The following is a 12005-nucleotide window of genomic DNA, read 5'->3' as shown; positions in this document are numbered from 1 at the left end:
AATCAGAGAAAGGCCTGGGTGGGAAGAGATCTTAAAAATGATCCAGCTCCAACCCTGAGCACTGTTCTGGTATTGCTGCCCCACAGTGCCCCAACATTTAAAGTTGGTTTTTTACCAGAGTGAATTATCAGCTGTCACCGAGTGCAGAGAGAGCCCCAGGAGCTGGGGCTGGGCTCGGCTGTGCAGGGCAGGACCTGCAGCTCCCATCCCTCCCATCCCTTCCCTGCCAGAGGTGGATTTTGCCACCCCAGCTCCCACCTATCCTGGGAAGGGAAACCACCTTCCCTTTCCATTCCCTGTTGGCACTTTCACCCTTTGCATGTGCTTTTTTTTTTTTTTTTTTTTTTTTTTTTTTGCCAAATCCTTGCATTTTCCACAGTTATTGAGGTTTGGGGCTGGGATCATTCCCTGGGGAATGTGGGTTTTTTTGGTTTTTTTTTTTGCCAAATCCTTGCGTTTGCCACACCTCCACGATCCCAATCTGATGGAATCACAGAATATCCTGAACTGGAAGGGACTCACAAGGATGGAACCCAATCCTGACCCCAAAATCCCACCCGTACAGGAATTATTGAGGTTTGGGGCTGGGATCATTCCACTATCCCCATGTGATGGAATCACAGAATATCCACAAGGATCGAGCCCAATCCTGACCCCAAAATCCCACCCTGTGCAGGAGTTATTGAGGTTTAGGGCAGGGATTATTCCATGGGGAGCCTGTCCAGTGCCCGGGCACTTTCTGAGTGTAAAACCTCATCCCAAAATCCCACCCCAAGCTCCTGTCACGGCTCCAGCTGTGACCCGGGCCAGCCCCGCACAGCAGAGGGGACATCCCAAAAAAACACAGAATAAAGCGAGGAGACTGGAGGAGGGGGAGAGGCGGAAAAACTCCGTCTGCTGCTATTCCAGAGGGGGGAAAAAAAGGAGGAAAATCGCTTTTGGGGGCCGGGACATCCCGCTGGAAGCGGCGGCGGGGGCGGTCCGGGGTCTGATTTGCTGCTCCGCTCCGAGATTGACAAACTCCTGCCTCGCGTTTAAAAGAAGGGGGAAAAAAGGGCGGTGTGGGGAGAGAGAGAGAGAAGGGAAAAAACTTTCCGGGAGCGAGGCAGGGCCGGAGCTGAGCGCGGCGGAGCCCCCGCACCCTCCGCCCGCCCCATGGCTTTATAAAGGGCTGCTCCCCGGGGGGGGCTGCCGGGGGGGCTGAGCGCCTGCTCTGCGCTTCTGCACGCAGCTTGGATTCCTTTTTTTTTTTTTTTTTAATTTTATTTTATTTTTTTATTATTTTATTTTTTGTTATTTTATTTTATTTTTTTTAATTATTTTATTTCGATTTTTTATTTTTTTTTTTTTTTTAAATCCTTCTCCTCGAGTTGTCCCGAGCTGGTGCCCCGTTTTTATTATTATTATTTTTTTTTTTTTTTTTTTTGGGGGGGGAGCATGGATACGCACACGCGGTGGAAAAGGCGCAGTTGGATACGGAGCTGCTCGGTGCCCGCTGCTCTGGTGCTGTTGGGTGCCCTGTCCCTCGTCCGGGCAGGTAAGGGGGGTCCCCAAACCCCCCCCTAAAACTGCGGGGTCGTGGGGGAAGTGGGAAAGGTGGGGGCGGCTTTGGCAAAAAAAAAAACCCCAAACTCTTGGCTTTCCTTCCTCCCGTGCATTCCAGCAAAAAAAAAAAAAAGAAAAAAAAAAGAAGGAAAAACCACCCAACAAAACCCACCCAACCTCCTTTAGCTGCCCGAGTCTCTGAATGCCATTTGTCAGGGGGCCCGTAAAAGGGGAAAAAACTTAAAACAATTCTTTATTCGCCTTTCTTGGAGCAAGAGCTGCCTCTTGCCGGGCTGCTTTTTCCGGAGGAAAAGTCGGGGATGAGTTTCTGGAGGCTCTGGTTCTTTCTATCTCGCTGTGGATATATATGTGAATGTATATTTAGTCCCCTGGAAACCTCCGGGCTTGCGTAGTTCCTCCTCCTTGAGGAGCAGAAAGTTGTTTGGTTTTTTTTTTTTTGTCCCGCAGGAATCTGTTCTCCCTCCGCACATCAAAAGCTCGGGACACAAAAAAAGCTTTGGAGCTGCCCGGGCACCCCAAAGCTCAGTGTCCCCAAAAACAACCCCAAATCCCGCAGGGTTTCTCCCCAAAACCGGGGCTGGGTGCAGCAGCAGGAAGCTCCCAACTTCCAGATGTGCAGCAGCACAGAAAACCACTGGAATGTCATTTTTTTTTCCTTCCCTCTCCCTCCCCTCCCTTAATCGTGCAGAAGAGGGACTTGAACACATTTCTGCTTCCCTTTGGGGACTCGCAGTTTGTTTCCAGAGCTCTGCTTCCCAAATTTCTGCTTTTCCCCGGGCTGGGCTGGGAATTGCCGGAGCACAGGGAGATTTTTGGGGGGGGCTGCTGAAGTTTTGGGGGTGTTTGCAGAGCCTTTGCCCGCTCTGCAGCCGACACTCGGAGCTCTGCTTGCGTCGGATTTCGGGGCAGCGGCTGCATTTTGTTGGCTGGGCTGAGTTTTGGAAATCTGAAAAGTTAAACTCGAGTTCTTGGGGGTAATTTGAGAAGCGCCCTGAAGAGCTGGGCTGTCTGGGATTCAGCTTCCCCGGCCGAATTTTGTGTTCGAATTTGGTGGTTTTTAGGTGGGTGTGCAGGGTTTGTTCCAGTGGGATCCTCTGTGTAAAAGCAGCGGGGTTGATTGAGAATTATTTTCATTTCTGGGCTCTTCCAATGACCTTAAGGAAGAAGAGGTGGGCGTTGGAGGAATGCTTCCATTAAAGCTCTGCCTGTGGAGGCTGAGCAGGGTGGAAAACTCAATGAATAAAATGTCCTGAACATCCGTGCGGGGAAAGCTGGAGATGCCAGAGTTTGTCCTGCAGAGGGATTGGGATGGTGGAGGCGATTCCCGGCTGGCAGTGACACCAGTTCCCCTTGTCAGGCGCTTTGTATCAGCTCAAAATTCAATTATCACCAGACCTCCTTATTTCAAAGAAAAAGCAACTTTTTTTTTTTTTTTTTCCCTTTCACTTTTGCCTGTGCTGACGTTTAACTCTTCCAAAGCATCCTCAAGCACTTCCCGGAGTGTGTTCATCCTCCCAAAGCTCCCAAAAAGTTTTTTTTAAAGTTCCCAGGTGACTTTGGGGACAGCTTTTGGGGCAGTTGCTGGAGCAGAGGATGGCTGGGAGCTCTGGGGAATGACTCTTGTGGTGAAAGGCTTTGAGTTTTCCTAATGAGCCGCCTAATGGGACATCAAATCATTTGGATGAGGGAGGAGCCAGACTGGGGCTGCTGATGGCATTGACTAATGGTCTTGGTGGCTTTTTTTTTTGCTTTTTTTTTTTTTTTTTTTTAAACTTTTCCACGTTGTCTTTGGTTTTATTGCCATTATGTTTTTAGTTCCAGGATAGTTGGTTTCAGTGTGTGGAGAGGTGAAAACATCCCCTGTAATCTGTGGGATGGCACCTGGCACGGAGGAAATCCAGCAAATCTCAGGGAAATGACAATGTCAGAGCTGCCTCCCAGCACGGCCCGTCCAGCTCAGATTTTCCCATATTTGCACAGATGATGTCACACCAAAAATCGAACCCACAGACAAAGCTGGAACCCGTCTCTGCTTTTACAAATCCCTGTAAAAACCGAATCGGGTTTCTGGGTGAAACTTTTTGGATGCAGCAGTTTCCTTTAGTGGCAAAGAGTAATGAGGATCCAAACTAAAATAAAAACGCTGGAAATTATGCAGTATCCTGTTACCAGCTGTTGCTTCTCCCCTTGGCTCTTCCCCAGTCACCTAAACGAGCTAAAAAAATATATATCTTTATCCAGCTACTTAAAAGCAAGTTGTTTTTTTAAATACATTGCCAATCAAAAGAGTTGATATTGTTTTACAAGAAGAAATCTGACTTTATAAGTCTGGAATGATGGCAGCTCCAATTTCCCCTGTAAAAGCTGGATTATGCTGTCAGTGCACTGCCAGGCTGCAATGGGAATTTGGAATATTTGGAATTAAAAGCACCCAGCTGTGGGACATGCCCTGGCCAGGGGACAGCAGAGCTCTTGTCCTCTCCTTCCAGGGGCCAGCAGGAAAACTCCGTGCTGAGCATTCTCTGATTTCAGGGGATGTGAGGAGCTGATCCTCTCAGATTCCTCCGAATTTGGGAATGGGAGCAATCCCATTCAAATCCCATTTCATCTCTAGGGAAAGGAAAAGGAAAAGCTGCTGGGGAGTCGCTGATTTTCGGTGTGCACACAGGGACAGCAGTGAGGACTCACCTGGCTCTGACCAAAACATGTTTTTAATGGCAAGTTTAAATGACAAATCTGCCTTGGTGTTGTTTCTAGTGCTTATTGTGTGCCCTAGGAGAACTCAGGCTGGAAAGGGATCGTGAATCTTTGTTTGAAATGGGTGCTGTCCCTGCCCTTTAGGATTTGGGAACTGGAGATGGATTTTTCAGGTTGATTCCTTTTTGAAACAAGAGATGTAATCAGACTGGTGGGTGCCTGTCTCTGCGGAGCTGAGGGCAGCACTGCTGGCATCTCTCAGACCTGACATCTCAAATTCCTGCTGTGCCACCTCTGAGGGATGCAGGTGTGGGGGTGGGACACCCCTGATTTACCTGGGCACTTCCTTTGGGCTCCTTTTCCCTGCAGCAAGTGCTCAGCACAGAATCCCCGAGGCTGGAAAAGACTCCCAACCTCTGAACACCACCCTGTCAATAAATCCAGCAAAGCACAGCTTTAATTCAGAACGAGATTTTTTTTTTATTTCTCTCCTGTTGCTGTCCCAGAGGCCCCGAGTGGCACAGAGATGTCCCCAGCAGTGTCTGCCTGCTTTTCCTGTGCCACCTCCTGGTGCTGTGTGTCCATCTGAGTCCCCCTGTCCCCAGGGGTTCAGCATCTGCATTCTGTCTGCTTTGAGTTAGATCTGACTCCTGAGATGAGCCAGAGGAGCAGGAGGGATTGCTGTGCCCAGTGTGAAATGCCATCTAAAAATGGTTTGAGTTTTGTCTGGACTTCAGGAAAAATCTGGGAGTGCTTTCCAGGAAACTGCTCTTGGCTCCAAAGGATTTATCTGCTGGGGAGTTAAAATGGGTCTTTTATTCTCTCAGTAATCACTTTTTGTCTCGTGTCTTCATTCCTGGATCTGGATTCTGCCCTTCCCAAAGTGCTGCTGGATGGGTGGCAGTGCCTGTGGAAATCTGCACGTGCAGCAAAGAGCTGGGAATGGAAATTTTGGGGCATTCTGGTCCTGTCCAGCCTGGCCTTGGAGCCTTCCAGGGATCCAGCCACAGCTGCCAGGGCCTGCCCACCCTCCCAGCCAGGAATTTCTTCCCAATATCCACCCTAAAGCCATTTTCTGTCAATTTAAAGCCTTTCCCCCTCATCCAAAGCCCCTCACAAATTTTGTTGTTGACACTTGGAGGGGCTCTGAGCTCTTTTTGGGAAGAGCAGTTCCATTTAGGGCTCTGCTGTCATGGGAATTCACTTGGAAGTGAGCAGCCCCTAGGACAGGGGAGTCAGGATTCCAGGAAAAATCTGGAATTTCATCCCTTCTGCCCACACTTGCCCACTTCTCTTTTTGCTTGAGTTTAGCTGGAGTTTGACCCTCAGGTTGTAGCCACTCTTCTGTAAAATGGATAATTTGGCAGAAAAAGGTGTAAAATATTGCTTGGCTCCTGTGGAAAACGTGTTTGTCAGTTTGTAATACCCAGAGTTTGGTAAATGGGAAGTGCTGGTTAAAGTGAGAAAAATTCTGAGGGAAATAAACCAGGAATAAATCCCAAAACACACCTGAGGGGTTTTTCATGTGGGGGAAGAATTCTTCCCCTCTGTTCCACGCTTTTATCCAGCACAGACTTCCCATCACATATTTAGGACTCTGCTGTGGGTCTCTGATGGTGCTGTCCAGGATATTTTTGGGAATGCTGAAGCCTTGAACTGGTGGAATTGGGTCGGGTTTGATCTGCAGGATTGGTGCCACAGGAAAATCAGTGGCAGGGGGATGTGCACACCCGAGCTTGTGGAGTTCAGGGTGATCTGGCCGTGGAAATTCTGGATTTCAGCCTCTGCTTTGGGAGGAATGTGTCCATTCTCCTGGATATAGGGCAAGGTTGACACAAGCAGCTCTGGTGTGGTGTGGGAGATGCTGTTCCCAAAAAAAAAAAAAGAGGATTCCCCTTGGATCAGCAACCCGGGAGGGGCTGATGCCATCAAAGGCATTTCCTTCTCTTTTTCCCCCTTCCTTTTCCCCCTTTATTTTCCCTTTTCCCCCTTCATTTTCCCCTTTCCTTCTTCCTTTTCCCTCCCTTCCTTTTTCCCCTTTCCTTTTCCCCCTTCCTTTTTCCCCTTCCTTTTCCCCCCTTCCTTTTTCCCTTTTCTTTTCCCCCTTCCTTTCCCCCCTTCCTTTTCCCTCTTCCTTTCCCCCCTTCCTTTTTCCACTTTTCCCTCTTCCCTTTCCTTTCCCCTCTTCCCTCTTTCTTCACTTCCACCCTGGCCTAGCTTTACATCAAATATTTCACTCTTCCTACAAAATCTGATGTGATAGGGACTGAATTTTCAGCCCTTAAAAACACAATAAAATCTTTGTGTGAAACAAAGCAACACCGAGGATGGGAAGAATGAGTAAAACCAGGGGAACCAAAAAAAAAAAAAAAAAAAAATTAAAAAAGGTTGAGACATGAAAGAATGGAAACATTTTGTTGAAATCTAATGTTATATGGAAAAAATTGGGTTGGCAACGTGGTATAATTAACCACTGGTTACTCTTGGCAAGTCCCAAGGCTTGAAATTCAGCCTAGCACTGACTGAAGCATCCAAATGATGTCGTGGTTTCTCTGTGGACGTGTCTGGAAAATCTGTGGAACTAAAATAAATAAATGGAGGAACTACACAAAAGGCATTTTTGAGGTCGGTTTGTCCAAGTCTGGACTCTGGTTTTTTTTTTTTTGTTTTTTTTTTCTTTCCAGAAGCCAAGAGGATTCTTAACATCATCTGGAAGCTTTCACGATGATGAGATGTCATTTTTTTTTTTTTAAAGGAGGAAAGTTGTATTAATGTATTTACAACAGAGTTTTTCTTCAAGTTTGTGTCATAAGGTTGAGAGAAAAAGGAGAATTTGGGGATTGAGTGAGTGGAAAAGCTGCATCAGGGCTCATTCCTAAACTCTGCTGTGGATTTTCTCCCAGCCCTCAGGCAAATCCCTGAATTTTCCATGTCCTGGGGGCTGATCCTGCATCCCTGGCCCTGGGGGGTGCTTGAACACGATTTTATTGCTGATGTGCCAATAAAATCTGTGTTTCCAGGAGTCTCCTTCCATCCCTGTGCCTCAGCTTGTGTTGGTGGTTGATTCTTTCTACTCTAAAAATGCTTTTCCTCTTTGGGATTTTTTTTTTTCCTGTTGGGCCACACCAGCAAATCCAGGAGGTTATTTGGATTTTGTGTTTAGATTTTTTTTTTTACAGATTATACCAAGACCACTGTGCTGTTCTATTGGCTGCTCTGAGAATCCTCTGAATTAGATCTGTAAAGGGAATTTGGAGCAGAGAATCCCTTGGGCAGCCACCAAAATCCTTCAGTTTATTGGGAAAAAAGCTCTTTTTGGGGTGCAGGTGTGAGAGGGATGTGCTGATGGTGATGAACTGGAGTTCATCTTTAATAATAATTTTTTACTTTAAAAATGCTTTTCCTTCTTGGGATTTTTTTTTTTTTTTTTCCTGCTGAGCCACATCAGTGCCCCTCACTTGGCAAATCCAGGAGCTTATTTGGATTTTTCCTTTAGATTTGGGACAGGTTTTTCACAGATTATACCAAGACCACTGTGCTGTTCTATTGGCTGCTCTCAGAATCCTCTGAATTAGATCTGTAAAGGGAATTTGGAGTTGTTTTCCTAAAGAGGGATGGGCTGGATGTTTGGGGGCCTCTTGTTCTCCTTCAGCTCGATGAACACCAGAATTATCTTACCTTAGCTTTGTATTTAATACCTTTATTATCAAATTTATTTACTCTACAAACCATTAATCCACATTTGCCTGAATCTCCCTGTCAGCTGGGGGTGACCCTGTGTGCCAGGGCCACGGGAATTCTTTCAGGATAAAAAAAATAAATAAAGCAAAAAGTGTTTCCAGGGGCTCAGCTTTTCACCAAACTGCCTTTTTTTTTTTTTTTTTCCTCTTTCTGCCCCAACTTGCAAAGGAGGGGAAGGAGAGCTCACCGAGGGGTCTGCTTGCTTCTGTCAGATTTAGGGAGCAGATTTTGTCCATCAGCTGGAGCTGCTGGTTGTGAGTGAGGAAATTCAGGATGGAGCCACGCTCTGCCTGAGCTCATGGCCTCTCCTCCCCTGCTTTTCCTCCCTCCACCCCCTTTTTTTTTTTTTTTTTTGTTTCCAAGACAATACTGGAGTAAGAATTCACTGCAGCCGAATTCCTGGAGATGACACTGCCAGTTTCCCAGGATCTCTCATCCTCCTGCACCGTTTTTTTTTGGTGGATTTTTTTTTTTTTTTAAGTGCAGCTCATTCAACTCCCAAATATGAATTAAGCAGTGAGTTTGTAGGATTTAATTTGATTTTTTTTTTCGTGCTGGAATGAGATACCTACTCTGTGTGCTGCAGGGGAGAGTTCTGCTCCGAGGGCTGTGGTTCACCAGCTGAATAATGCAAGCATTGTTTGGGTGCCCTTATTTCCAGCTTGCACCATTAAAAGTGAATGGAAAGGTCAAGGAGATGAGTCACAGTGAACACAAGTGTCATTCTGCTCAGGAGAAACGGGGGAAAAAGGAGCTTCCAAGAGAGGTGTTTCAGCTGGTGCCAGCTCTGCTGCGCTGGACTGGCAGGGAGTTAGCACAGGAAATCTTGGCTGGGATCTGCTGGAGTGTTCAAACACCCAAAAACACAACAGCAGAGAGGGGCTGGATTGTTCAAACACCCAAAAACAGCAGCGAGGGGCTGGAGTGTTTAAAATGTTTTAGCATCACCCAAAAACATCAATGAGGGGCTGGAACTGGACCCTGGCAGCTGGAACTGCAGTGGGTTTTGCTCAGAAAATCCAGGTGATGCTCTGGAAAAGTTGGGCTCTGTTGGCAGCAGAGCAGGGGCTTTGCCCCACCTAATTAGTGTTTTGTCAATCAGTCTCGTCTCTTCTCAGAGCCAGGATGAACAGAGACACAGTTGAAACAGTTTTTCTCGTGTTCAGGCTTGGATGTTTATTATATCTTATCAGAAAGTACAGACACTATGACAGCACTTCCAGCTCCTTGCTAGAAGTGAGGAAAAATGGCCCCAGAGGCAACTGCTACAAGGTCTTTTAAGGTTAAACAGTCCAATAGAGAATTAACACCGACATTATTTATACTTTTGACCCAATAATAGATTCCCATCACCCTTAGAGTGACACTGACTGACCAGCCAGAAACTACTACCTGAAATCCATGAAGAAGAAAAAGAAAGATGAACAAAGAAAGAGACAATGCCTTAAAAACCCCTCCATGTTGTCCTATATCTATTACTATACTACAAAAACCTCAAATTTAAACCCCATCACCCTGTGAAAGCACACACTTCTAATTCACTGCACACTCGTGATTTTTACTTCACCACTCATATTTAGAAGCCAACTCCAAGGCCTCAGGTCAAAAGCAGTGTTTTCCAGGGGGTCTGTGCCTGAGAGCACAGAAAGCTCCAAAACTCCAGATTTCTGGGATCCAACAGGGCTCAGTGCTGCTGTCCTGGAAAGCAAACAGGAGGAGGGGCAGGGAAGGGCTGGCAGCTCCTGCTCTCTGGTACAGCCACTGGTACCCAGAAGGAAACGATTCCTCCATATCCAGGTGGAAATTCCTGATCAGCTTTCCTCAGCTTTTAGAGCCAGGGTGGGTGAAGATGCTCCTGGAGAGGGACTGGGGACAAGGACACAGGGAAAGGACAAGGGGGAAGGATCTAAACTGACAGAGGGCAGGATTGGATGGGTAAAGGGAAGGAATTCTTCCCTCTGAGGATGCTGAGGCCCTGGCACAGGGTGCCCAGAGCAGCTGTGGCTGTCCCTGGATCCCTGGCAGTGTCCAAGGCCAGGTTGGAGTGACCTGGGATAGTGGAAGTTGTCCCTGGATGAGCTTTAAGCTCCCTCCCAACCCAAACCACTGTGTGATTCCCTGATTATCCCCGAAATTCTGGTGGGATTTGCAGTGGTGGGGTCCCCATCTCTGCCTGCAGCATCCCAGGGAAGGATTGGAGCAGCGATTCCCTGGATCTGAGGGCACCTGGAGCTGGGCACAGCCCCGTGCCCTGCCCGGCCCTTTGCCAATACCCATTTGTTGATGCAGCTTTTTGAATTTCCTGCCCAAATCCTGACCCAGCGAGCCCCAGGCAGCTGGGGAAGCACTGGCAGAGCCCTGGGAAGGGGAATGGGGAAGGGCTGAGGAGCTGGGGGGGCTGTGCCGGGTGGGTGGGATGGGCTGGAGACCCGGCCAGAGCTTTTCCCTTTCCCTGCTGCTGGAATTGCTCTGCAGTGGCCAGGGCACAGAAAGAGTTCAGGGCTTGTTCATTCTTTTTTAATAGGGTGGAGTTGAAATCCTGGCCTCCTGTACCTGTGGGTTTCCTTTTTTTGCACCCTCCTCTGGGTTTATCAGTTTGGCTCGTTGCTTTTCCCTGTTTTTGGCAAGGAAACAGCCCCGGTGCATTTGGGATCGGGGTGTGCTGCCACAGCACACCCTGCACTCCTTTGGGGTTTTGGCAGCATTTGAGCCCTGAAAGTACAGAGGAATATTGAAATTTTTGATTTCTAGCCATTGGATTTCTCAGTTCTGAAGTCACCCTTGCTGGAGTTAAACAGATATTCCTCTGGAAAAGAGCGACAGCTTCGGAATCCTGATTTATTCTGCACATTCAGAACACACCTTCAGCAGGGAACCAAAGCCAACCCTTCTCCCTGTCCCTCTAATCGGGGCTCATTTCCATAAACGACTTTGCAAATGAATTTCCCAGCTCGGCTTTGATCCGAGGTGGCCAAAAATTCCGCCGGAATTCCAGTGGATATCAAATATCTGGGAGCTGGGACCGGTTTGCTGGTGATGCAATCGAGTCATGGAATGGTTGGGGCTGGCAGGGTGAGGGGTGTGGTGCTGACTGAGGGCAGATTTGGGGGAGCTGTGCCTGGTTTGGGGTGAAATATTGGGATTATAACCTTCGTGCTGGTATTCCATGGAAATTTAGGATTTCTGCAGGGGGATGAGGAGGGTGGGAGATGGTGGGAGCAGAGCTGACCGAGGGCTGGAGCTGATTTTGGGAGTCTGAAACATTGGGATTATAACCTTTGTGCTGGTATCCAGGGAAATTTAGAATTTCTGCATGATATTCCATAGAAATTTAGGACTTCCATGGAAATTTAGGATTTCTGCAGGGGGATGAGGAGGGTGGGAGATGGTGGGAGCAGAGCTGACCGAGGGATGGAGCTGATTTTGGGGATCTGAGCCTGGTTTGGGGTGAAACACTGGGATTATTTATAACCTTTGTGCTGGAAAGGAAATTATATACTGTGGAAATTTAGGATTTCTGCATGATGTTCCATGGAAATTTAGGATTTCTGCAGAGGGATGAGGGGATGGGAGATGGTGGGAGCAGAGCTGGGGTGTGATTCCATGGAAGCAGAGCACAATCCTCTCTGGAAATGCCCCTTGGAAAACACAAAATTCCCATGGCTCAAGCACAGGATCTGCTGCTCCACAGTGGAGAGCTGAGGATTCCTTGAAGGATCAGCACTGGCTTCCAGACCCTCATCCCGATGTTTTCCTCATCCCTGCCTGCTGTGACAGGTCCCTGAGATTCTCCTGTGCTCGGGGAGAGCCCCCAGGGTGGGAGAGGGGAGCGGATTTTTCCCTCTGGCACTCGGGATGTGATGGAAAAGTGCGAGGAATGTTCTCTCAGCAGGGCTCGGGACAGGCACATTATCACGTCCTGTGCACTTAGGGGGAGAAAGTCCCTCTCTCTGCCTCTCTCAAATGTTTAAATTAAAACAATCTGCCTTTTCTGCAACTCT

General features: G+C 47.8%; 1 protein-coding gene across 10 annotated transcripts in view; it reads left to right on the top strand.

Moving 5' to 3' along the window:
- Nucleotides 1-1182: 1182 nt before the first annotated feature.
- The window catches only part of COL5A1 (collagen type V alpha 1 chain), a 144147-nt gene continuing 133324 nt past the window's right edge, over nt 1183-12005 (top strand). For 5 of the 10 annotated variants that reach the window (XR_015808101.1, XR_015808102.1, XR_015808100.1 and 2 more), the window contains exon 1: nt 1185-1537. Coding sequence is in view for 4 of the 10 variants with exons in the window: in XM_088177677.1 (XP_088033803.1) it covers nt 1438-1537 (100 nt within the window). In the remaining 6 variants the exon portion in view is untranslated. Of the gene's footprint in view, nt 1538-12005 lie in introns of all 10 variants that reach the window. The other 5 variants (XR_015808104.1, XM_088177677.1, XM_014892158.2 and 2 more) reach the window with 3 other exon arrangements.

This window comes from Sturnus vulgaris, chromosome 22 (assembly GCF_052056855.1).
Source record: "Sturnus vulgaris isolate bStuVul1 chromosome 22, bStuVul1.hap1, whole genome shotgun sequence".
Classification (NCBI taxonomy): domain Eukaryota; kingdom Metazoa; phylum Chordata; class Aves; order Passeriformes; family Sturnidae; genus Sturnus; species Sturnus vulgaris.
This window is presented reverse-complemented; position numbering and strand designations above follow the sequence as displayed.